At 39.4% G+C, this 25825-nt stretch overlaps 1 protein-coding gene across 2 annotated transcripts in view; it reads left to right on the forward strand.

The window, feature by feature from the left end:
* LOC137675694 (polyadenylate-binding protein-interacting protein 1-like) overlaps positions 1–23500 on the forward strand; it is a 31146-nt gene extending 7646 nt beyond the window's left edge. For both annotated transcript variants that reach the window (XM_068421874.1, XM_068421873.1), the window contains 9 exons: positions 8401–8589; positions 9478–9590; positions 13219–13330; positions 14863–14988; positions 18351–18457; positions 19962–20079; positions 20214–20268; positions 20884–20977; positions 23148–23500. In XM_068421874.1, coding sequence (XP_068277975.1) covers positions 8401–8589; positions 9478–9590; positions 13219–13330; positions 14863–14988; positions 18351–18457; positions 19962–20079; positions 20214–20268; positions 20884–20977; positions 23148–23241 — 1008 coding nt within the window. In that variant the 3' untranslated portion in view covers positions 23242–23500. The remainder of the gene's footprint in view (positions 1–8400; positions 8590–9477; positions 9591–13218; positions 13331–14862; positions 14989–18350; positions 18458–19961; positions 20080–20213; positions 20269–20883; positions 20978–23147) is intronic.
* Positions 23501–25825: the final 2325 nt, after the last annotated feature.

Below are 25825 nucleotides of genomic sequence, written 5' to 3' on the forward strand. Positions count from 1 at the left end.
GCACAGCCTTCCGGTGTGTCAGCCACTCCTCCCAGTTTGGTGTCATCAGCGAACTTGCTGAGAGTGCACTCTATTCCCTCATCCAAGTCATTAATGAATATATTGAATAGTACTGGTCCCAGTACTGACCCTTGAGGGACTCTACTAGATACAGGCCTCCACCTGGACTCTGTCCCATTGACCACCACTCTCTGGCTTCTTTCCTTCAGCCAGTTCCCAATCCACCTCACTGCCTGATCATCCAGACCACACTTCTTCAGTTTAGCTGCAAGGATGCTGTGGGAGACTGTGTCAAACGCTTTACTGAAATCAAGATAGACCACATCCACAGCTTTACCATTATCTATCCACCGGGTAACATCCTCATAAAAGGCTATCAAGTTGGTTAAGCATGACTTCCCCTTGGTGAAGCCATGCTGAGTGCCCCTAATGATCTCCCTATCCTTGATGTGCCTAGAGACAGCACCAAGGACAAGTTGTTCCATTACCTTTCCAGGGATGGAGGTGAGGCTGACCGGTCTATAGTTACCCGGGTCTTCCTTCTTGCCCTTTTTGAAGACTGGAGTGACATTTGCTTTCCTCCAGTCCTCAGGCACCTCTCCCGTTGCCCACGACTTAGCAAAAATGATGGAGAGTGGCCTAGCAATGACTTCTATCAGCCCCCTCAGCACCCGCGGGTGCATCCCATCAGGGCCCATGGATTTATGGATGTCCAGATTGCTTAATTGGTCCCTGACCCAGCCCTCATCAACCAAGATGGACTCTTCCTCTATCCTGACTTCCTCTGGGGCCTCAGGGGTCCGGGGCTCCTCAGGACAGCCTCCAGCAGTATAGACAAAGGCAAAGGTGGCATTCAGTAACTCTGCCTTCTTTTTATCCTCTGTCTCCAGGGCCCCCACCTCATTCATCAGTGGGCCTACATTGCCTCTAGTGTGGGTTTTAGCTGCAATGTATTTGAAGAAGCCCTTTCTGTTGTCCTTGACCTCTCTTGCAAGGTTTAATTCCAAGGAGGCCTTAGCTTTCCTAGTTGCCTCCCTACATCCTCTGACAACAGACTTATATTCCTCTCAAGTGGCCAGCCCCTCCTTCCATGATCTGTACACCCTCTTCTTCCACTTGAGTTTGCCCAGCAGTTCCCTGTTTAACCATGCAGGTCTCCTGGTACCCTTCCTTGACTTCCTACCTGCTGGGATGCTCTGATCTTGAGCTTGGAAGAAGCAGTCTTTGAATGCTAACCAACTATCTTGGGCCCCCTTACCTTCTAGTACCCTGTCCCATGGGATTTCCCCTAGCAATTGCTTGAAAAGGCCAAAGTTGGCCCTCCTGAAGTCCAGGGTTGTGATTTTGCTAGATATTCTGTTCCTGCCACATGAGATCCTGAATTCCACCATCTCGTGGTCGCTACAACCAAGGCTGCCCTCAACCTTCACCGCTTCAACCAGACCCTCCTTGTTAGTGAGAACAAGATGCAGCAATGCTCCTCTCCTAGTTGGCTCATCCACCATTTGCATCAGAAAGTTATCATCAATGCACTGGAGGAACCTTCTGGACTGAGGATGGCTGGCTAAGTAGGCCTTCCAGCAAATATCAGGGTAGTTGAAGTCCCCCATGACATCCAGGGCCTGTAATTGTGAGATATTGTATCACCAAAGGGCAAAAAGTAGGGTTGGGCTCATTCCTAGCAGTTAACCTACCCACATACCTAATATGAAATACATTTGCAGCCAGACTAAGGGTAATCTCAGATCAATATTGTAGATTCATCAAGCCAAGGGAGTTTTAGATTGGATATTAGGAAAAATTTATTCACTGAAACAGTTATCAAGCAGTGGAACAGGCTGCCCAGGGAAGTGGTGGAGTCACCATCCCTGGAGGTATTTAAAAGACGAGTAGATGTGGTGCTTAGGGATATTGTTTAGTGGTTGACTTGGTTGTGTTAGGTTAATGGTTGGACTCGATCTTAAAGGTCCTTTCCAATCAAAACGATTCTGTGATTCTGTAATAAAAGTTGATACTACTTATTTTCTACTCCCCTTGTCTTCCATATTATCGCTACAGTAGTTCTACTCCAGGGAAGATCTATGTGAATTCTTGGAATATCCTTTTGTTATGGAAGCAGACAAACTCTGGTACTATATATAAATAGGTGGGAACTATTACTTTTACAAATACAATCAAGTGATAATAAACAATTATACTGAAACAAATAGATTTTGAATAACTTACAGAAAAATACTTGATTTGAATGCTAAACATGGTGGTTTGGTGTTTTGAAGTTTTTTCCTCACCAGTAAAATCGATATTATCTGGATGTTACCAGCTTTGCCAGCTTACTGAATAAAATCACTGTCCTGGATAATATAAGCCTATAGCCAATATACAACTGTTGACAAATGCCAATATGAACATGCTTCAGTGAATGGATAATCTAGGGGGAAAAATACTGCTTTGCCCCAGTACATGTTACATGTTTTCTATAAAGAAAAAAATGTAATTTGGAATGGCATGTGTGTGCATACATATAATTACAAAGTTTTGAGGCCAGCGATGTTGCTTTTCAGCTGTTTTGCAAAAATACACAAGCATGTGGGAGTTCCTGGTTGCTGTGTTGTAGGAATATGCTATGAATATAAGTGACTCATCTATTAATGAAAATAACTCTTAAAATGCTAGCAAAACCTAGAATGTTTATTTTGAAGCATGTTGCAGGGACCCTAATCTAATCAGAGTATACTAGGCATAGAATAGTGATGTTTTGAATTTGTTAGTTCTTCACTATTACAAAAGTTCTTTTTGTTGTTTTTTTTTTACTTTAATGACTGAATTAATTTCATAAACTGCATCCACCTGCAATAAAAATAAGGAATTTAGCACACTTTACTATTACACAGATTTTCACCATGAGTTTTAAAATTTGAATCAAACCAAAGTTTTGAGAAACTTCTGTTTTTCTGACTTAGAATTAATACTTCTTAGCTTTTATTTATAATGTTCCCTGGAATTTTTAGATCCGAAAACTCGCATTCTTTGTGTTATTTATTAAGCATTTATTGTTTTAGAAATAATGTATTGATTCCTTGTTTGATTGTACATTACTGTAATTATGATGTGTGTCCATATAACACTTGATTATTAATCTCCAGTTAGTTCTGATACTCAAAACTATCAGTTACCCGTGAAGATACTTTACGGGGTACAGCATCCAAGACACTAGAATTTTCAGAAAAACTTTACAAGGACTTTGGGGAGGAAAGACCTCCGTGGGATTCTCTGCATACAGCTATCCATCCAATGGGAAGTTGCGGATGTCTGCAGTAGAATTGGTGACTAGATTTATGTTTGGATTGCCAGTAGGAAATGTCAGACTTATTCTCTGGCATGGGTATATGAGAATAATATGGCTGTCACTCCATCAGAAGGGCATAATGTTCTCACCTCATAGTTTTAGGAGTGAGGTTTGTATTATCTTAGGTGGAATCTCCTCCCCACCTATTTTTTTTTTTCCTTCAACTAATTTCAAAAAGGAGGCTAAGCAGCCTCAGTGGTGGGTTTTAAACCTTTAGCCAAGCGCGAGGGTGCCACTTAACGCCACACAACATGAATAAGTGATTTTGTACGTGCAACAGTCTTTGTACTTAACTTAGCAATAACTTAATTGTAAACTTGTCGAGTATGTATAATCTGAAGGAAAAAAAAAGCTTGTTCCTAAAAAGTCTGAAGAAATCAAATCAATGATAAGTTATTGGTGGCGAAGTTCCTAAGTGGAAATGTTGTGAATACTTCTCAGTGTCCTTGTTTAGCCTGCACCCAGAGCTAAACAATAGCAGTTTTTCTGTCACCCAATGTCCCTTCCCCAATTGAGGAAGGGAATTGGGAAAAGGGGGGAGACTTGTAGGTTGAAGTTAAACAGATTTAATGAAATAAAGAAATCAATATAAATGACAACACAAAACTATACTTATCTACAGAGCACTGGCAAGTTGCTCTAGGAATCACAATAATTGGAAATGAGGAAGAGAGAGGAAAAAGGAGAACAGAGCAAAAAGAACCCCACCTCTCTTCTCCAAGCCCTCTCTTTTATAGTGAACTTGATGTTAATGATATATAATACACCTGTGGGCCAGCCAGGGTCAGCTGCCCTGGATTTAACTGCTAAGGGCCTTCATCACCATGGCTAGCCACAAACTGAAACCAAATTGATAGCCTTTTATGAGGACGTAACCCGGTGGATAGATAATGGTAAAGCTGTGGATGTGGTCTATCTTGATTTCAGTAAAGCGTTTGACACAGTCTCCCACAGCATCCTTGCAGCTAAACTGAGGGAGTGTGGTCTGGATGATCGGATAGTGAGGTGGATTGGGAACTGGCTGAAGGAAAGAAGCCAGAGAGTGGTGGTCAATGGGACAGAGTCCAGGTGGAGGCCTGTATCTAGTGGAGTCCCTCAAGGGTCGGTACTGGGACCAGTACTATTCAATATATTCATTAATGTCTTGGATGAGGGAATAGAGTGCACTCTCAGCAAGTTCGCTGATGACACCAAACTGGGAGGAGTGGCTGACACACCGGAAGGCTGCGCAGCCATTCAGAGAGACCTAGACTTGCTGGAGAGTTGGGTGGGGAGAAATTTAATGAAATATAACAAGGGCAAGTGTAGAGTCCTGCATCTGGGCAAGAACAACCCCATGTATGAGTACAAGTTGGGGACAGACCTGTTGGAGAGCAGTGTAGGGGAAAGGGACCTGGGGGTCCTAGTGGACAGCAGGATGACCATGAGCCAGCAGTGTGCCCTTGTGGCCAAGAAGGCCAATGGCATCCTGGGGTGTATTAGAAGGGGTGTGGTTAGCAGGTCAAGAGAGGTTCTCCTCCCCCTCTACTCTGCCCTGGTGAGGCCGCATCTGGAATATTGTGTCCAGTTCTGGGCCCCTCAGTTCAAGAAGGACAGGGAACTGCTAGAGAGAGTCCAGCGCAGAGCCACAAAGATGATTAAGGGAGTGGAACATCTCCCTTATGAGGAGAGGCTGAGGGAGCTGGGTCTCTTTAGCTTGGAGAAGAGGAGACTGAGGGGTGACCTCATTAATGTTTATAAATATGTGAAGGGCAAGCGTCATGAGGATGGAGTCAGGCTCTTCTCAGTGACATCCATTGACAGGACAAGGGGCAACGGGTGCAAGCTGGAACACAGGAGGTTCCACATAAATATGAGGAAAAACTTCTTTACAGTGAGGGTAACCGAACACTGGAACAGGCTGCCCAGAGAGGTTGTGGAGTCTCCTTCTCTGGAGACATTCAAAACCCGCCTGGACACGTTCCTGTGTGATATGACCTAGGTAATCCTGCTCTGGCAGGGGGATTGGACTAGATGATCTTTCGAGGTCCCTTCCAATCCCTAACATTCTGTGATTCTGTGAAATCCCAATGAAACCAGGACACTGAGGTATAGGAAAGTGGTAATTAGTACATGTACTGAAACAGAGCCTGAGAGCAGATTTGGCTCGTGGATCTTTTCTATAGACTTTCTGGGTTTTATCTTTATGTAAATCAGAGAGATTTTAGTACCTACTTAGCCTTTTCATTGTTATGTCTTTAAACTCATGAACTGACTCTTAGTAGAAGAGAGGCAAATCTATTACCTTTAAGTTAGTGACTTGTGTTTTTATTGTGAATAATCCAGGATCCAGTCCTATAGCTATCAAACATAAAGGAGAAGGATTAGACAGTGTTGGCCTGAGTGAGAAATCATCGTAATTAATGAAAAATTTCTAGTTGACTTTCATGGCTTTGAATCATAAATTTTTAATGAATGTGTAAACTTATAGCCTCCTATTAGCCAACTACTGTTTAAAAATAATCAAGAGGTATTTGCTTTACTTTCCCTTAGTTGATATAGTACGTGGTGCTGTCTTCTCTGTTAAATCTTAAAATCTGCCAGTGAGAAACAGGAGTGGTTTATGTCTAGAAGTTACCAGACTAAATCTAATTAGTTTTTAAAGTATCAAATGTTACTAATTTAGCAATATACAACATATAATAATGTTTGAATTATTAATTTTTCTCTCTCATTTGTTCTGTTCCCTGGCTTAATTACTAAAACCTAGACTGCCTTTGGAGTTGCATATTTAGTATAGGTAGATCAATGTGGTGTTGAGTTTAGCCTTTGTTTAGCATTTAATTACTAAATGGGAAGAGGAGTATGAATACAGGGACACTGATATACCAAATATAATTCGAGCCCCTTCTAAAACAAGAATATTTTCCTCCAAGATTGAATTTTTATCAGGTGACGATGAGAGGAAGATACTTTTCTCTCTGCTAAATGAGGATCTTATAACAACCTGATGGCTTTCAGAAAGCAGCTGCTTTTACTAGCTACAACAATTGCATCCCCTGCAACCTGGCTGGAGACTTTTCAAACAGGTTGTTTGGAGAGATGCTAGTTCAGCTGTATATGACTAAGCTGCAGTTGTTGCACAATAATGTCATAGTTCTGTGAAACAAAATAGTTTATTGTACAGAACTTTTACTAGACTATTTGAAATTGCATAGTAAAAGTTGATTTCCTTTAGAGAAATAGAATATTTAGCAAGTTACACAGAGGCCTGTTAGCTTTTATTCTTCGGCTTCATAAGCTCTAAACCATTATAATCGTAGAATAATTTAGGTTGGAAAGGACCTCTGAAGTTCCTCTGGTCCAATCCCAAACTCAAAGCAAAACCAACTTGGATCAGGTGGTTGAAGGCTTTATCCTTATGAGTAGCAACAATTTGACACTATTTCTTTAAACCCATATTTTTTTTTTCCTATTTCTGGTTGGATACATTAAGTAACTTTGTCTTCAGTATTATTCACTGGGCAAATATTCTACTTAATTAAACATCATAAGAAATCTTTCTAGTTTTTCTTCTGTTATATTGATGTGTCCATCATTAGCTTAAGTTGTATACCCTTACAACATGGGTCTTTGAAGAATTTTGGAAAATCTGCATTTTTCCCCACACGTTCTTCACAGGTCGCAAAACTAATGTCAATACTTGATTTTCAGCAATGTGTGTCTTTCTCCACAGTTTGTATCTGGGGCTTTTATCTTTCACAGATCCATGTTGCTTCACAGTAGAGGAGAGACTGAGGCATTTTGAAGACAAAGTAAAGGATATCCCCTCATTAAGGGAGGGATGGTGGGGAGAGGGAGAATATAATTATAAACCTTATCAATGTGTTTATGTCCACTAAGTAAAGAAAAAGTGGTTTATCATTTTTAGCTCAATTTTTCATTACAATAGATATATTTTAAATCTTTTTCATGTTAAATAGTAGATCAGTTGAGAATTCTGATATTCTGTATGTTACCCTTATGTCTTGAATCACTAATTATAAGCCAGTTCTTTAGCAATCCCTCTTCAGGCTGCTGCTTGCACTTCTGAGATCTCATATGAGATGCTTTTCACAATCTTTTGTATAGTGTGACAAAGTGAATTGTTTGTACTGTGTTATTACTAGTTACATAACAAAGTATGTTGCTTCCTATGCTATTCCTCTCATATACTAGCATTGTAATTATCCAGAACAGCATTGCCTTTAGAGACTGTTACATACATTCATTTTTGAGTGGACAAAATTAGCAGCCTTCTGTTCCATCAGCAGGAGCATAAACATTGATAAAGTGGTATTGTTCTAGCCTCTCCTTTCTTTAGGGAGCAGGTGTGTTTACTGTCTGTTTTTTAACCTCAGTAACTGCAAATTAATGCAATACCATTTGAATAGTTTAATTTCATGCTTTGTAGTCTTTCATCCATTGCCAAGAGATGCAAATTTGCTGACTTTAAAAGATCAGTTTTCCTGGCTATATTTTTTACATGGGAACACTACACTGTATTGTATTTCTGTAACTTTGCCCCCTCCTGCATATTTTGGAGCACTTTTGCGCTCTATGTAAGCTCAAAATATATTGTTTTCAATTCTCAATTATTTTTCCTTCTACAGTTCGTATATCTGCAGCACAGTTTGTGTGTGCATCAGGAAAGGGTGTTGAGCCTCAGTTTGGTAGTTTTATTCTTAACAGGTATACTTACTTGTTAGTTTGTTAGTTGATCTTACACCCAACTTGGCAAACTGATTTCTTTTTAATCTGTCTTTTGATGTGTTCTGCTGGGAGACCCTAATCTCTATAAAAACATGTTACCTAGTTCTTAAGATGATAGATCTACTGGAGCTTTCTGATGCATTGAGATCTATGGTCTCTAAAAATGTTTAAGTGAACTGTGTAATAAAGATCACTATCAAGTATGCAGAGCATCAGGAGTTACTCAAGACTAAGGGCTATATGGTTACTTCTGGAGATAGTAAGTGTAACAACGTTATTTTAGGTTCCTTTTAAATAGCTGGTATATTCTTTCACTGCTATAGGATTCTTCCTTTGAAGATGGATATGATGGCTATCTGACTTTGGCAGAATATGTACAAGGCTTCCTAAATCACCTCACCAAGCAACCAGGTTGTTTTGAAACTGAAATAGAGCAGTTTGCTGAAACACTGAATGCCTGGATCACTGCAGATGAAACTTTGCAAGAACTTGTTGAACTCATATATCAGCAGGTAGCCTGTGTATTCTGTCTTATAACATGGTTGTTATGCCTCTCTTACCAAGATATGCATACTAGTATTTGTTATATCATTGTACCTATGTAGTATTTTAATGGTTTGAATTTTTTTTTTTAGACTGAAACATATAGGGAAAGATTTTTCTCAATAAACTGAAATGATAGCTCAAGTGTGGGATACTTGACTGGTTGATAAATTTCCCCAATTTACTCTGTTTCCATTGCTGTGTATTTGAATCTCCTGGGTCACATACTAGAGTTGAAATTATAGCAGTTAATTAAAGGAGTTCTATTTGAATTGCTGGATTTATATAGTAGAGACTGAAGAAACTCTTAAGCAAGGTCAGTTGTACGTTTTTATCCTACAAAAAAATTCTTCATAATACTTGGATATCTTTCATTCCTTGGTATTTTAAAACAATAAATTTATACCTACTGTACTATTTGGGAAATGCTCTTTTACTGACAGGCTTTGTTCTTCATTTGGAATTATACCTATTTCAGAACAGCGTAATTGGAAAAAAGGAAAGCTAGTCTGCTGGTAACTAGATCCAGTCCCACTGATGGCCATGGAAATGAGGACAGAGACCTTGAGCTGAACTCTGTAGTAATTGGGAGACCCATTGGAAAGAACAGCTTAATCTGTGTTGCTGAGCAAATGAGCTGCTGTTACTGTCTTCTGGGCTTGCTGCAGAGAATGAAGTCACACTTGTGCTTGCTATTTATTACATTGTGTCTCTCTCACTTTCCTGAGTTGCTTTCAAATTCTACCTTGAAGAATGTAAAATTTATTCACCTTTAAAGTGCAGATACTTGCAGATTTTTTTTATTGTGAAATAATCTGGGGTATGTAGAATTTATTTTTCCATTTTTATTTTGGAAGGCCACATCTGTCCCAAATTTTTCCTACATGGGAGCACGGTTGTGTAACTATCTATCTCACCATCTAACCATTAGTCCACAAAGTGGGAACTTCCGACAGTTGTTACTTCAAAGGTCAGTATCAGCATGTCATTTTAAACCTGTTACTTTCTCAGGTTAAGTGTCTTCCTCTTTTGTATGTAACTCTTAACATAGCATGCAGAGAGGTATGTATTTAAAATAGAAGTTTAGATTGAGAATTATTAAAGCACAGGTATATACTGGATATCGAATGCATCTATTTTAAAATATTTTTATATTTTTTAATGTGGAAATAGGACTCAATTTGGGGTTCTGTAGGCTCTTTTGAACTGAGTATATTAGACTGATACCAAATTACAGGGTAAATTTGAAAGCTAGTCAACTTTAAAAGTATACTAAATGCACATATATGTACTGTCCTTGTCCTTTGACTCTTGCCAGAACTTATTTCATTGTGTTTTTTCTTTAATTACTTTTCTGGCTGAAGTTTCTGTGTAAGGTTTATTCATTGATTGGCTAACTGACTTTACACCTATGAGGTAGATGCATAAAATCCAGAAGGATAAATTTCTTCAATTTTTCAGTTACTACAGAATTTGGGGGCTTACGGTTTAATAATGATTAGACTTCATAGTTGACAAAAATGCAACATTCTTTAAATGGATGTATTTCCTTTTAAATCTTACTGTATGACATTTGAAGGAGTAGTAGGCTTTATACTTCAAAATTCTTTAGAAATTAGCCTTTTTTCTTTAAGGGCTTTTGGCTTTCTAAGCTTCAGACTTACTTCTTATTTTAAAAGTTTCACAGAATCAGAGAATCAACCAGGTTGGAAGAGACCTCTGGGATCATTGAGTCCAACCATTGCCCTGACACCACCATGTCAACTAGACCATGGCACTAAGTGCCATGTCCAGTCTTTTCTTAAACACATCCAGAGATGGTGACTCCACCACCTCCCTGGGCAGCACATTCCAATGTCTAATAACCCTTTCTGAAAAGAAATTCTTCCTAATGTCCAACCTGAACCTCCCCTGGCGAAGCTTGAGGCTGTGTCTTCTTGTCCTATCGCTAGTTGCCCGGGAGAAGAGGCCGACTCCCACTTCACTACAGCCTCCCTTCAGGTAGTTGTAGACTGCAATAAGGTCACCTCTGAGCCTCCTCTTCTTCAGGCTAAACAACCCCAGCTCCCTCAGCCGTTCCTCGTAGGTCAGACCCTCCAGACCCTTCACCAGCTTGGTCGCCCTCCTCTGGACTCGCTCCAACACCTCAACATCTTTCTTGAAGTGCGGGGCCCAGAACTGGACACAGTACTCAAGATGTGGCCTCACCAGTGCCGAGTACAGAGGGACGATCACTTCCCTAGACCGGCTGGCTACACTATTCCTAATAGAGGCCAGGATGCCATTGGCCTTCTTGGCCACCTGGGCACACTGCTGGCTCATGTTTAGCCGGCTGTCGATCAGCACCCCCAGGTCTCTTTTTCCACTGGGCTGCTTTCTAACCACTCTTCCCCCAGCCTGTAGAGCTGCATGGGGTTGTTGTGGCCGAAGTGTAAGACCCGGCACTTGTTCTTGTTGAACCTCATGCCGTTGGTCTCGGCCCATCTAGCTAACCTGTCCAGATCCCTCTGTAGGGCCTTCCTACCCTCCAGCAGATCGATACTCCCACCCAGCTTGGTGTCATCTGCAAATTTACTGAGGGTGCACTCAATCCCTACGTCTAGATCATCTATAAAGATATTGAACAGCACCGGCCCCGAAACTGAGCCCTGGGGAACACCGCTAGTGACCGGCCACCAGCTGGACTTTGCCCCATTCACCACCACTCTCTGGGCTCGGCCATCCAGACAGTTTTTAACCCATCGAAGAGTCCACCCATCCAAGCCCCGGGCAGCCAGTTTGTCTAGGAGGATGCTGTGGGAGACAGTGTCGAATGCCTTACTGAAGTCTAGATAGACTACATCCACAGCCCTGCCCTCATCTACTAAGCGGGTCACTTGGTCATAGAAGGAGACCAGGTTGGTCGAGCAGGACCTGCCTTTCATGAATCCATGTTGGCTGGCCCCGATGCCCCGATTGTCCTGCATGTGCCGTGTAATGGCACTCAGGATGATCTGTTCCATCACCTTGCCTGGCACCGAGGTCAGGCTGACAGGCCTATACTTCCCTGGATCATCCTTCCGGCCCTTCTTGTAGATGGGCGTTACATTTGCTAATTTCCAGTCAGCTGGAACTTCTCCAGTTAACCAGGACTGCCGGTAGATAATCGAGAGTGGTTTGGCAAGTTCATCTGCCAGTTCCTTCATTACTCTGGGGTGAATCCCATCCGGGCCCATAGACTTGTGGGTGTCCAACTGGCACAGCAGGTCACTAACCGTCTTCTCCTGGATTACGGGGGGTTCACACAGCCCCCCGTCCCTAACTTCAGGCTCTGGGGGCCGAGTCTCCTGAGGACAACCTGTCTTGACATTAAAGACCGAGGCAAAGAAGGCATTGAGCACCTCTGCCTTTTCCTCATCCCCTGACATTACACTACCTTCCTCATTCAGCTCACCTGTTCATTCAACCTCCTCCTCGTTCACCTGTATTTAGGAGCAAAGGCATAATAAACTTAAAAGATCATCAAACTGCATTGCTGTTAATTGGGAACAGTACCTTACGGAGAAGCAGTTTTTTGGGTTCCCCCCTCCCCCCATTATCCTAAAGCAGATGAGCCTTTTTGCCTTCAAAATTATAACTTTTATCTTGTGGGGGTTTTTAAACTGTTTATTACTTGAACAATACCGTGAAGGAAATCCCTGTTAATGTTGGATTATCTAATTCCTGGTTTTAAAGCCAACCCAATAGATAACATTTCTTTTAGAACCCTGAAGCCATAAATTTAAATAGCTTATGTTTTTATGGCTAGTATGGATGGAATTGGGGGGGGGGGGGGGGGGGGGGGGGTAAACAAGCTAACAGTATGAATACAGAGAACTCCTGTTTCTTAGCCCAAGTTTCTACTTCCATTTTTTTATTTTGACTCCTTAGACTTTTCAGTTTCTCAGGTATTTCTTAATCTATTACGTAACCATTGAGAATATATTGGAGATTGTCTTGCTTTCTTTTTTATTTCAATTTTCTAATTCTGTTTTTGAACTGCCATGTAAACGTATATATTTTTGACACAGTTGTTGAATACTAGAAAATTACTTCACTGCCATGTTATCTTAATCCTCAGTATTTGCATTTATATCTAAATTATGCATCACTGTCACTTAAAATGGTGGGATAAAGAATTTATCAAATAAGTGTAAAGGTATCTAAGACAATGTGGACAGCACCCTGAAAGGGGGAAAATTTCTTTCAGAATATACTTCCTTTACTTCTGTTGATGTTTGGCTGCCTATGTTAAACTTCCTGGATCCATATTCTAATATATAAACTGTAACTGTCTTTAATTTTTACATGTTACAATTTGCTCTGTTTCATTTTGCTGTCTCGAATATCTCAGTGCTCGAAAACACAATCATGTAATCATTTGTATTCATCTAGAAGGACAAAAATCCACATTGTCTTTGTGAAGTCCTCTAACTTCCTTCACAAATCACACTTCCTAGCATTCAGCATTTAACAGTTTTAATGCAGTGAATAAGTTCTTAGCATTCTATTAAATAAGTAGCATGTTACATATGTTGGGATGTCTATAGATTATATGATTTTTGTTTTAATGTTTTCAGGTGTCAAACAGAGTATGAAAACAGAGATGAAGCTGCCAAAGGAGATGAGACTACTCGAAAACAATTCCATGCCTTTGTGTTGTTCTTAGCTGAACTTTACCTTAACCTAGAGGTAAGAAGAAAGTTGCATGTCAGATGGTTCTTCATTAATTTTTGTTGTGTTTAGGTAAACACTAAAATGAAATATCATTTGAGGTGTGGGTTTTCTTTTGGGTTTTTTGTTGTTTTTTTTTATAGGGGGAGGGGAATAAAGTAAAAGAAATTTAAAACAATTTCATTATAATGTGTCGAAGAAACAGATAAACAAAAAAGGACAAGATCATCAGAAGAGAAATGTATGAAGATTTTTAAAAAAGTAAGAATTCATAAAAAGAACCAACCGTAAACCACCTTTGAAATGTTTATCTGGTAAAACCACCAGATTACTACACTTAACCAACACAGGAAATGTTACAACTTGGCAGAAGCAGATCAGGATCAATGACCCATGTAATTCGGTATTCAGCCACTAATAGGAGCTATTATCAAATGCTTGAGGAAGGCGTGGGAATCTTCAAAATGAGCAATTAAAAATGCAGGCCTTTAAAGAGATTTCTTCTGAAGGTTGAGTCCTTGGCTTATGCATGAAGCATGAAATCTTGTATTTAGATCAGTTTTTTGTATATGATATGTACAAAAACATGTATGTACACAAAAATTCTTTGACTCATACCTGTGAGTTCAGTAAGTTCACTAACTGCTGTAGTGTCCTTAAAAATATATTTTTGACTGGATTATTTCAAAGGTTTGATTTAAGCAGACACTGTAAAAATGTTCTGCTGACATGAGGAAAGAAAACTGACTCTTCAATTTTTTGTTCATTAGTGGGCCTTGAAAGCTAATTTTTACTTGCTAGAAGTAAAAAGGAAGCTTTCCAAAGGGTTTGGGAGAGGGGAGTTGCCCAGTTTGGTGGAATATACCATTTAATTTTGAACCATTTTCTATAATTTTTAACTATATAAAGAGTGAGTTCTAGAAGTAAGCTACTCTACTCTTTATGGATGCAAGCTAGAGCACAGGAAGTTCAACCTCAACATGAGGAAGAACTTCTTTACCGTAAGGGTTACAGAGCACTGGAACAACCTCCCCAGAGAGGTTGTGGAGTCTCCTTCTCTGGAGACTTTCAAGACCCGTCTGGATGCATTCCTGTGTAACCTGCCCTAGATTGGTCCTGCTCTGGCAGGGGGGTTGGACTCGATCTCCAGAGGTCCCTTCCAACCCCTAACATTCTAGGATTCTATGATACTCTACAGCTGTAGAGAATGCATAATGTAGGATGAGAGAGCATGGGATTCTGAGAATTTGGGATGATGTAGACCACTTGCCAGGCATTTTGCAACTTTTCTTAGCAATTTATTAGCAAAGAAACAAAATGCTGGACAAGCATTGTTATGTATATGTCAGAATTGTAAGGATACTACTCAAAGTCTGTGTTCTAGAATAGTTGCAGTATTTGGCATATTCTTTCAACTGAAGAGCTCAACTACGTTAGTCCCAGCCAAATCATACAGCATTTGAGAGAGAAAATGTGACTAAATTAATTTCTAAAACATAAGTCTTTTAAATGTGGTGTGGTTTTGTTTTATTTTTAAATATATTTTGCAGATTAAAGGAACAAAGGGACAGGTAACGCGAGCAGAAATTCTTCAAGAAGGCCTTCGGGAATTACTAAATGTGCTCTTCTCTAATCCTGTGGATAATAATTTGATATGTGCAGTGAAACTGCTGAAGGTGAGACAGTAGTTTTAAAAGAAGAAAAAAAATAGTTTTTTTTTTTTAAATATATCATCATAGTCCTGAATGAAAGAGGGAAGCTCATGAGCACTACTTGTTTATATAATTATATGTAGATCATAATATATTTTAAATACAAATACTAAGATACTTTGGGTTTTTTTCTTCTTGAGATTTTTTTTTCATCTGGGATAAGTAAAAATAGAGTACATGACAGCTGACAGTGGAAAGTGAGGAAAACAAGATATGGTCATATATGGTTCCTGCTGGTGAACTGGTAGAGAAAAAAAAAAGAAAAAAAAAAATCAAGTGAAAGCCTGTTTCTTTGTGCCACAGACTAGAATGGATTCCTGGGCCACAGATTCAAGATCCAGGCTAACAGAGGTAGCCACATCACATGATTCCTTCTGTAGGTTGGTACTATAGTATGTGGTTAACAACTCTAATTAAATGAAGTAATATGGAGAGGTTTCTAATTATGGGTAATTCGAAATTCAGAATTTATTAGGTAAAAGGAGGGAGAGAGTGTTTTGTCTCTTAATCAGCATGAACATTATCAGAGTTAAGCAACTGTATCATTCTTGGATGCCCAGCTCATATGCTTCCATGCCCTGCAAATGCTTTAACTGGATGCCTCAAAAAAGAAATGAGCAATGCATAAAGTCAGTGGGTTGTGCTTCTGGAACACACAAAGTGTAGGTGACAGTGTCTTATGAAAGTATTTCTTGTCAGAAAGATGAGAATTTTTGCATATCTAAATGAAGTGCTTGAAGATTGGGAAGAGAAAGTGGAGAGGCTTTGGATAATGGGAATAGTGTTTTTTCAAAAAGCCCTACTAGACAAGGAAAGGTATGCAGGGAGCATTATGTTTCTTTTTGAGACAATGGATGTACCTTCGTACCTTTGGGAGCAGCGGAGGAAACAAAACTTCGAGGAAATATTTATGGGGTTTTATGTATTGCATCATTAGTGGAACAAGCTGTACTTTTTTTTTTTCTTAGTACCATTATGAAATTGAGCAAACAAAAAAAGTAACGTGCTACTCTAAAAGTAAAATGCAAGGCCATTTGTGTACATACAAAAGCAGTAGAACTGAAGCCAAGGTGCAAAGGAGTAAGCAATCCCTTTAGCTCTCCTTTTGCCACTTCTGGTGTGGGAGAAAAATGTAACCAACTTGAATGAATTGTGGGGTTTTGGGTATGTTCTCTGTTCTGAAGGACACTCAGCAGTTAGGGTTTATCACTTGAGGGTTGTTTTTTTTGCAGCACAAGGTTCTTTATATCAGTTATTTCCTACTGTATTGTCTGCATCATTACTACTGTAGAAATATATTTCTCTTTTGTGATGAAGACAAGCCTCTTTGCTCTTAAGTTTTACTTAGAAAAAAAATTGTTAGGCTCTATGCAGGGAGAAACTTATCTTCACAAGCCATGGTTATACTCGTAGTTGGGAAAACAGTTTATTTTAGGAATGAAGGTCAAAAGCTAAACAGTATTTTTATGGAGTTTTGTTTCTGCTTTTTGTGGTTGGTCGGTTTGTTTTTTCCTCATTCTTCCCCCTTCCTCCCACTCCATAATTTTTTCAGACTCTTTTATCTTAAATTCCAATTCTGGGAGCTTCTTTTGATATGGTGAATAGGGAAGAGGTTTTACATCCTTCAATTTAAACCCTTCAAATGAACTTTGCATGTTTAAGCAGGTTGCTTTATAGCAAGTGTGAGGTTGTGTTCAACGAGCATATTCACTCCTGTGATCAATCCTTATGTTGAAAGTGTTTCCCCAAGGCAAGGCCCACTGAAGGACCTTTCAAAAAGACAGTACACAAATCAGGAAGCTTTCCAGTGCTGCTGTGTTTTCTGATTGTTCTCCAAGGAAGATGGCGGGCTCACTATTTCTGTGAATATTCACAGAAATAATTATTTGGCTTCAGTGTCCATTCCAGAATAAAAGACAGTTTTGTGGGGTTTTTTGTTTTGTTTTGTTTTTGTGTGGTGTGGTGTTTTGGTTTTGGTTTTTTTTTTTGTGGTTGGTTTGTGTTTTTTTTTTTTTTTAATGCAAGTGTGTTCTGATGTCTCAAAGAATCTACAAATGTTGGAGTGTATCTGTAGCTAGACTGGGCTACCTCATGAAACCTTGGTTTCACTACTGAAGCAATAAATGTCTCCTGTTGTCCTTTCCATTTAATATAGTGATAGATACAGGTTTTTCACCTGTTTGCTTTGCAATATATTTATTTTTAATTAAACCTTCTTGGTGCTGTTATCTAATTACCTAGGATCAAGGTGGGACTGCAGTAGAAAACTGGGAATGTGAAACAAGTGCTGACCAAGATGCTTGCTTTTATCTTTGCATTTTATTCCTTTGTATCATCAGATGCCATTCCAAGCATTTCTGGATCATGTAATATTTATGCTGAGTAGATCAGGAATTGCTATTAACTTTGACCATAGTGGCAAACTAATTTTTCCTAGTTTAACTCTTATCTCCTACTGTGCAATTATTGGGCAATGAAGTACCTATTCTTAACAGAAAAGGCTTTCATCCACAGCAGTTCTAGACTGACTGCTTCTAAAGCGCTCTCAGCAGCAGATTCAGTCTCACAGATTTTATGTATTAAAACTCAGGCTGGCTTGGTCAGATAATTCTTGGCTTCTCTTATATATACCCAGATGAAATTCTCTGGCATGTCTGATGCTAGGTATGTTGACTGAAGTCTTTTCTAAAGCTTACTAACCTATTGTTATTCTCAGGTAGGCCCGTGGCATCATCTGCAAAAATATGGTCTCTTTTTTTCATAGCATGTACTTAAAGCAATTAAGATCTGACAAATGCTGTTAGTCCTTTGAAACAGGATTCAGAATGTTGCAATATTTCTGTGTCTGTGACCCAAGTAACATTATGGTTAAATGCAATCTCCATGTCCCACTGATGCGCAACTTCAGAAAGATGAAGAATTGTAATGATTTTTCACAAGAAATCACTGCAATATTAAAAAAAAAGTTACATTTATATGTTTTGTTGTAATGTGACTGTTTCACAGTGTAATTAAATCGCTGAAGAGTTGTTTCAAAATCATGTTTCAAGACTGAAAGGAGGGAAGTGGCTGTGAACTAGGCAACATAAACATTGGATGCAGAGTTACCATACTGTCTGTAGTCTAAAATAAACTATTTACAAGGTCTATTAATCTGTTTAGCAAAAAGATATAGAAGATTGGGACCTTCAACCCTCAGGTAGTCACACGATGCATCTAAATGTTATGGATTGTTACAGAATCTCTTCTGTTGACAGTTTCTTAAAGTTTTATAATTTTCTTTAAAAAAAAAAAAAGAATAAAAATTACTAATTCCTTGTCTTTAGTTGACAGGCTCAGTTTTAGAAGATGCCTGGAAAGAAAAAGGAAAGAATGATATGGAGGAAATGATTCAGAGAATTGAAAATGTTGTGTTGGATGCAAACTGTAGCAGGTGAGAAGATAAATTTATGTGCAGTGTTTTGTTTTTATATTAAACAGAACACCTTAAAAATCTTCAAGAATAATGAACATGTCCAAAACATTACCTTAAAAACTTTCATTTATGAAAAGTAAGGTGATATTTGGGTCACTTCCCATGTAACAAAAAGTAATTTTCAATTGGGAGGGGGGATGTGTTTGTTTAATTTTCGGTTTTGTTTTTTATCTTTTACTAGAGATGCATGTTCCAATTAATGAAATATAGTGGTGGTTTTTGGGGTGGGTTTTTTTTTTTTTTTTTTTTTTTGTTGTTGTGTGTTTTTTTTTGTTGTTTGTTTGTTTGTTTGTTTTTTGGTGTTTTTTTTTTAAACCTTTAGGTGTTGAAATCTCCCTTAAGTGCTTTAGGCTCTAAAAGCATGTATAAATACAAAAATACAATAGTGGCGATATCTCATAGTTTATACTGTTAAATCTGAATTTAACAGCATGAAATATAGTATACAAATCACTATAAATGTAAGGGCAAAACAGAATATGGTGGTGTTTGGTGTTTTGTTTTGTTTTGTTTTTTATTCCCTCTGGAGAATGTACCTTTTTGGGCAGGTTATTACTACAGGCTGGAAAAGAATGAGTGGTTGGCTAACGTATTCTGCTGCTTAATTTGCAATCAACTGCATGCATGAGGTTATCTTATTCTGCTGCTGTTTCATCCTCAGCTGCTTAACTTACAAAAAACCTATAGAGGGTTCAGACATTGTGACCTGATCTCTTGCCATATGGAGGGAAGACAGCAGGTAGCTGGTAGCATCTGTTGGTTGTAATTTAGCTGCCTCCCAGGGAAGATGAGGAAAATCTTGCTTCAGGAACCAGAGAAAATAGCACAAGCCCGAGGCTTCAAAGACACAGAAGCATGAGCTTCTTTTAATAGAGGAAACAACTGAAGATTTTTTTAACTTTTTTTTTTCCCCTTAATATGAGACTCACTGAACTTTTCTCCATGGACTTGCTTAAAAGAAGAAAGCAATTTCTCTTATTTTAGGGATTAAATGGGTGGTGGCATCTAATGTATTGGAGACATTACTTTTCACTGTTGACTACAGAATTTCAATGTGATTTAGAGAGCTAAAGTTAGGAGCATAAATTAGATGATTAAAATACAGTTTGAAGATCACCCCGTTTTCCCCAGTACTATCCTTTTATAAGAAAAGGATTTGTTCCTCAAGTTGTGCTGCAGGTTTGGTATCTTGATTTAAAAATGATAGCAATTTCTATTTCATATGGACTCCTTACTTCACCACAGAGGAAGTGGAGAGAGTGAGTGTCTCATAATTGAGAGGGACACATAAAGCATCTAGACTTGCAGAAAAAAAACTAACTCAATTATCTGCAGACTGAACCAAATTTTGTCCGTTTTGGAGATTTTTTTGAGATTTAGCTATCTAGTATATGCAAGATATAGCTCAATTATTGCTTAGCACAAAACATTCTAATTTTTGTGGTGCTTCTGTTTATTTCAGAGATGTGAAACATATGCTTCTGAAACTAGTAGAACTGCGATCAAGTAACTGGGGTAGAGTTCATGGAACCTCTCCATATACAGAAGCTACCCCTGAAAATGACCCAAACTATTTTATGGTAAGAATGTACGGACACTTTAGTTCCTTAATTTAATGTGAATTTAACTTGATTCATAGACAGTTGCGTTGCTGAAAGCTACAAACAGCTGTGTCTCTGAACGCATATAACTTGCTGTATAACTTTATTCTTAGAATGAACCAACATTTTACACTTCTGATGGTGTTCCTTTCACTGCAGCAGATCCAGGTATGTCACAAGCTTAGTATACCTGTCTTCTCAATCTTCTTTAAAAATCTGTAATTAAGTTTATGTCCTGTTGAAGTACATAAAAAGTTGTTCTTAAAATATCTGAAACTCATACAACTTAAAAGACAAAATTACATCTGAATTCCTGGCTTTGTGTAACACGTGCCTTATTCTGTATTAAAAGAAGGTAAATGTTTGAAATGGAGAATGTGCATTTGAGTTCATATAGTTCAGAAGAATTTGTGCCATAGTCCTCAGCACTGGGTCTCTCCAGGAAGCCAGAAAACTTCAAGTCGTCTTTTGTTTGTCCATTGTTAGTAGCAAAAGGGTTTGTTTCTTCCTTGTTTTCTTTGTTTTCTGTAATTGGAGCGCAACATGGCATGACATCATTTGAGGTAAAGACATCTGTGACTACCTTTATAGTTCTCTGGGAAGATAGATATCATTCTTAGAGGTTGATTGATGTCCTGAGAAAGCACTGTAGCAGGAGTTTTTTTCTACATATTTCATGCTGTTTATGGTTTCATTAAATACGCTATTTTTAAACTGTGTAGGTGTATGTTAATTTAGAGAACTAGTCTTATATATTACTTAGTCTCATTTTTACTATGCCAGATTACCAAGAAAAATACCAAGAGCTGCTTGAAAGAGAGGATTTGTTTCCTGATTATGAAGAAAATGGAACAGATTTATCAGGACCTGGAGATCAGTATGTTTTCTTTTTGAGTGACAGTTGTTTGTTTTTTTTAACGCTAGTTATTTTTACTGCAGATTTAGGAATCCACTCTTGACAAAAATAAAACTAAATAATATAATTATTATTTAGCCTTACAACAGAAGTTATGTATTTGTTCAGGTGTAAGTTGGTTTGTAATCACACAAGCTTGAAACAAATTTTATATTTATCCAATTGAGTAGGGCAATTAAATTTCGGATATTTTTGCACATGTATGAACATACTCTCTTCTGCATTTTAAAAAAAGCAAAATGAAGCACCAGACCTTCAAGTGTTGGTAGTGAGGCAACCTGAATTCAACTGATGCGCATACACATCTCAACTAGAGATAATTACAAAATTTTTAGTGTCTTTCAAAGGGAGGAGATTAAGTTTCTCTCCTCAGGATAAGTAATATTTCCTCAATTAAATGGCTATTCAGTATTCCTGTAGAACAAGAAAAGCAACCTAATGGCAAAAGGGGACACAATAGATGGGAATACAGTCTGACTTTCTGAACCAGTTTATAAGAATTTGATAGGAAACTAGTAAAAGAAATACAGTCTAAAATAAATTGCTCTGAGCTTTGTACTCATCTGGTTGAAGGAGGACTTTCAGATCATTATTTGATACCCAAAAACACTTTCAGTGTTGTGGTTGTGTGTGATGAGTGCTGGTCTGGATTGATATTTTTGTTAGTAAATTAGAAAACTTTTAGATGGCACCTAGCAGGGGAGTTGGAACTTTGGAAGATAAATTAGAGATGTCATCAGAAATCAACAAGCTCATACTGTGGAAAAAAAACTACCCTCGTGAACTGCTGTGCTTAGAACAAATTAATTGCAAAATGGAGAGAGACAGCAGTTAAACACAGCAAATCTGAAGTGTGACATGTGGAAGACTGAGTCAACCTTCATGCAAGGTGACTGTGGAACCTTCTTTGTTGAAGGCTTAAGAAAAGCTTAGACAAATCTATCCTGATCCTCTGTCAGCTATTTCTCATGACTGACATCAGGGAGAAGGTTTCTGTGTTGAGTTCCTTCTCAAGTCTACACTTCTACAGGAAAGGAGGAACAAATAAAATAAATATGTAGACCGCTTCTTTAATGCGCAATGCTCAAGAAAAAATACTTTCCTTATTATATGTTTCTGTGGCACTTACTGTGGTTTTGTGCAAAACACCATTTACAGCCTCCATGCAGATGAGAGATGCTGATTCCCTTGTTTGGAACTAAGGCACAGAAGATAATAAACTGGACACCTGAAACTAATGCACACTTTTTGAGAATCAATAGCTGCTGACTTTTTTTTAAGGCTGTTTAGAATTATATACACTAATCATGTTCAAGCTACAACTCTGTTGTCCTAGTTTATGGTGATGAACACTCCAGTTGGATCTAGAGAAAACAAGGAACACTCAAGTTACTTCCCAATAACTGTGAGGAGAAAGCAAGCTGTTAAGTGATCCCCATCACTTCCCAGCTTTGTTTTGAAACTGTGGTAGTCTCCACTCTGCGCAATACTGATTATCATTAATGGGATCCAGTCTTTTCTCTGACCTGAGACAGATCTTTTCTGAAAGACTGATTACCATGTATTAGAAGGTAATATAATGCAGATGCAAAAGGGAGATGAATTAAGGTTGCCTTCTTTCCTATATCAACAAATAGAAATGCAGGTTTTCCATGTAAATATATTTTTCTGCCTAGTGTGCAACCAAGACAGTTGATGCAGTATTTGAATTAGGATGTTAACCAACCAAAATTATGCTAATATGATGCTAATTATGTTTTTTGTAAATACATCAGTGCAAATGCATTATTAAATTTTGGAAAGCTTGGATTGCATTATTGCATTTTTCTGTCATCTTGGCAACTATTTCTGTCTTTTAACCTGTGGACAGCATAAAATGATCTAAAATGGTGACAAACACTGTAGCAATTTGTACATACCTATGCTGCTTTGAGGTTTCTGTTTGTTTTCCTAGTACCGATAATTTTTTTCTTCTTTGTCCCCTTTTAGTAAATGTCACAGTTTACTACTATTTATAAAGCTGTTTTATTCTTGACATCTACATAAATATTTCACCTATTTACTGTTTCTGAAAATCTGTACATAAACTTAACATTTTTGGTGATTTTTTTTTTTTTTTTAATTTTTTTAGGTATTTTGATGACCTTGATGACAAGATGGATTCAGAAATTGAAGAAGCATATGAAAAATTCTGTCTAGAATCAGAACATAAGAGAAAACAGTGAGATCTTACACATTAATGTTAGTTTAGTAAACCAATTTAGGTATGGTTAGAATACAGGGGAACACAAAACATGTGAACCAAAATAAGGAAGTTTAGTTTCTCCAAGTACTGAAGTTACACAATTTCCATTTTGTTAAATAGAATCTGCCAAAACTTGTAAACTTATGCCCTGTAACTTAAAATGTATATATATCATAGTTTATGTTATGTACAGGTATATGAACAATGTTTTGGCTGCAATAAAATTGATTTTAAAAGTATCATAATGGAAATTAAAATTTAATGGGGAACTGTCCCATAAAACTTCCCTTGGGGGGAAAAAGGGGAAGAATAATTTGATCTAAATTTAATTGCTTGCTTGCTTGGATTTAAGAGGTCTTTAAACTAGGTTCGATGGGGGAGGGGGATAAGACCAGGGCAACCACAAATGAACCTAGGGGCGACAGGCCTACATCGGGGGCAAGGCCGCTAGCCCAGCTGAAGTGCATTTACACCAATGCACGCAGTATGGACAACAAACAGGAAGAGCTAGAAGCCACTGTACAGCAGGAAGGTTATGATGTGGTTGCCATCACAGAAACGTGGTGGGATGACTCTCATGACTGGAGTGCTGCTATGGATGGCTATAAGCTCTTTAAGAGGGACAGGCGAAGCAGGAGAGGCGGTGGGGTAGCGCTGTATGTTAGGGAGTGCTTGGACTGTGTCGAAATTGAGGAGGATGGTGAGGATGACAAGGTTGAATGTCTATGGGTAAAGATCAGGGGGAAGGTCGGCAGGGCGGACATTACGGTGGGAGTCTGTTATAGACCACCCAACCAGGATGAGCAGGCGGACGAGGCGTTTTACAAGCGGCTGTCAGAAGCTGCCCGGTCGCCGGCCCTTGTACTCGTGGGCGACATCAACTTGCCGGATGTCTGCTGGAAATACAACATGGCAGAGAGGAAGCAATCTAGGAGGTTCCTAGAATGTGTGGAGGACAACTTCCTCATGCAAGTGGTAAATGAGCCCACTAGAGGAGGGGCCCTGCTTGACCTGTTGTTTGTGAACAGAGAAGGACTAGTGGGAGATGTGAGGGTGGGTGGCCATCTTGGGAATAGTGACCATGAAATGTTAGAGTTTTCGATAGTGGGGGAAGTAAGGAGGGGCAAGAGCAGAACTTCTGCCTTAGTTTTTCGGCGGGCAGAATTTAGCCTGTTTAAGAGGTTGGTGGACTGAGTCCCTTGGGAGTCGGTCCTGAAGGGCAAAGGAGTCCAGGAAGGCTGGACATGCTTCAAAAGGGAATTGCTAAATATTCAGGAGCAGGCTCTCCCGGTGTGTAGGAAGACAAGCCGTCGGGGAAAAAGACCGGCCTGGTTAAACAGAGAACTTAAGCTAGAACTTAAGGAAAAAAAGAGAGCCTATTTGCTCTGGAAGAAGGGTCGGATGACTTGGGAGGTCTATAGGGACGTGGCCAGGTCGTGTAGGGAGAAGATTAGAAGGGCCAAAGCTCAATTAGAGCTCGATTTGGCTGCTACAGTCAAAAATAACAAAAAAAGCTTTTACAAATACATTAACAGCAAAAGGAGGGTCAAGGAGAGCCTCCACCACTTGCTGAATGAGGAGGGTAGTATAGTGTCAGGGGATGAGGAAAAGGCAGAGGTGCTCAATGCCTTCTTTGCCTCGGTCTTTAATGTCAAGACCGGTTGTCCTCAGGAGACTCGGCCCCCAGAGCCTGAAGTTAGGGACGGGGGGCTGTGTGAACCCCCCGTAATCCAGGAGGAGACGGTTAGTGACCTGCTGTGCCAGTTGGACACCCACAAGGCTATGGGCCCGGATGGGATTCACCCCAGAGTAATGAAGGAACTGGCAGATGAACTTGCCAAACCACTCTCTATTATCTACTGGCAGTCCTGGTTAACTGGAGAAGTTCCAGCTGACTGGAAATTAGCAAATGTAACACCCATCTACAAGAAGGGTTGGAAGATGATCCAGGGAACTATAGGCCTGTCAGCCTGACCTCGGTGCCAGGCAAGGTGATGGAACAGATCATCCTGAGTGCCATTACACGGCACATGCAGGACAATCGGGGCATCGGGGCCAGCCAACATGGATTCATGAAAGGCAGGTCCTGCTCGACCAACCTGGTCTCCTTCTATGACCAAGTGACCTGCTTAGTAGATGAGGGCAGGGCTGTGGATGTAGTCTATCTAGACTTCAGTAAGGCATTCGACACTGTCTCCCACAGCATCCTCCTAGACAAACTGGCTGCCCGGGGCTTGGATGGGTGGACTCTTCAATGGGTTAAAAACTGTCTGGATGGCCGAGCCCAGAGAGTGGTGGTGAATGGGGCAAAGTCCAGCTGGTGGCCGGTCACTAGCGGTGTTCCCCAGGGCTCAGTTTCGGGGCCAGTGCTGTTCAATATCTTTATAGATGATCTAGACGTAGGGATTGAGTGCACCCTCAGCAAATTTGCAGATGACACCAAGCTGGGTGGGAGTGTCGATCTGCTGGAGGGTAGGAAGGCCCTACAGAGGGATCTGGACAGGTTAGATAGATGGGCCGAGACCAACGGCATGAGGTTCAACAAGACCAAGTGCCGGGTCTTA

The sequence above is a fragment of the Nyctibius grandis genome, chromosome W (genome assembly GCF_013368605.1).
Source record: "Nyctibius grandis isolate bNycGra1 chromosome W, bNycGra1.pri, whole genome shotgun sequence".
NCBI classification, from domain to species: Eukaryota; Metazoa; Chordata; class Aves; order Nyctibiiformes; family Nyctibiidae; genus Nyctibius; species Nyctibius grandis.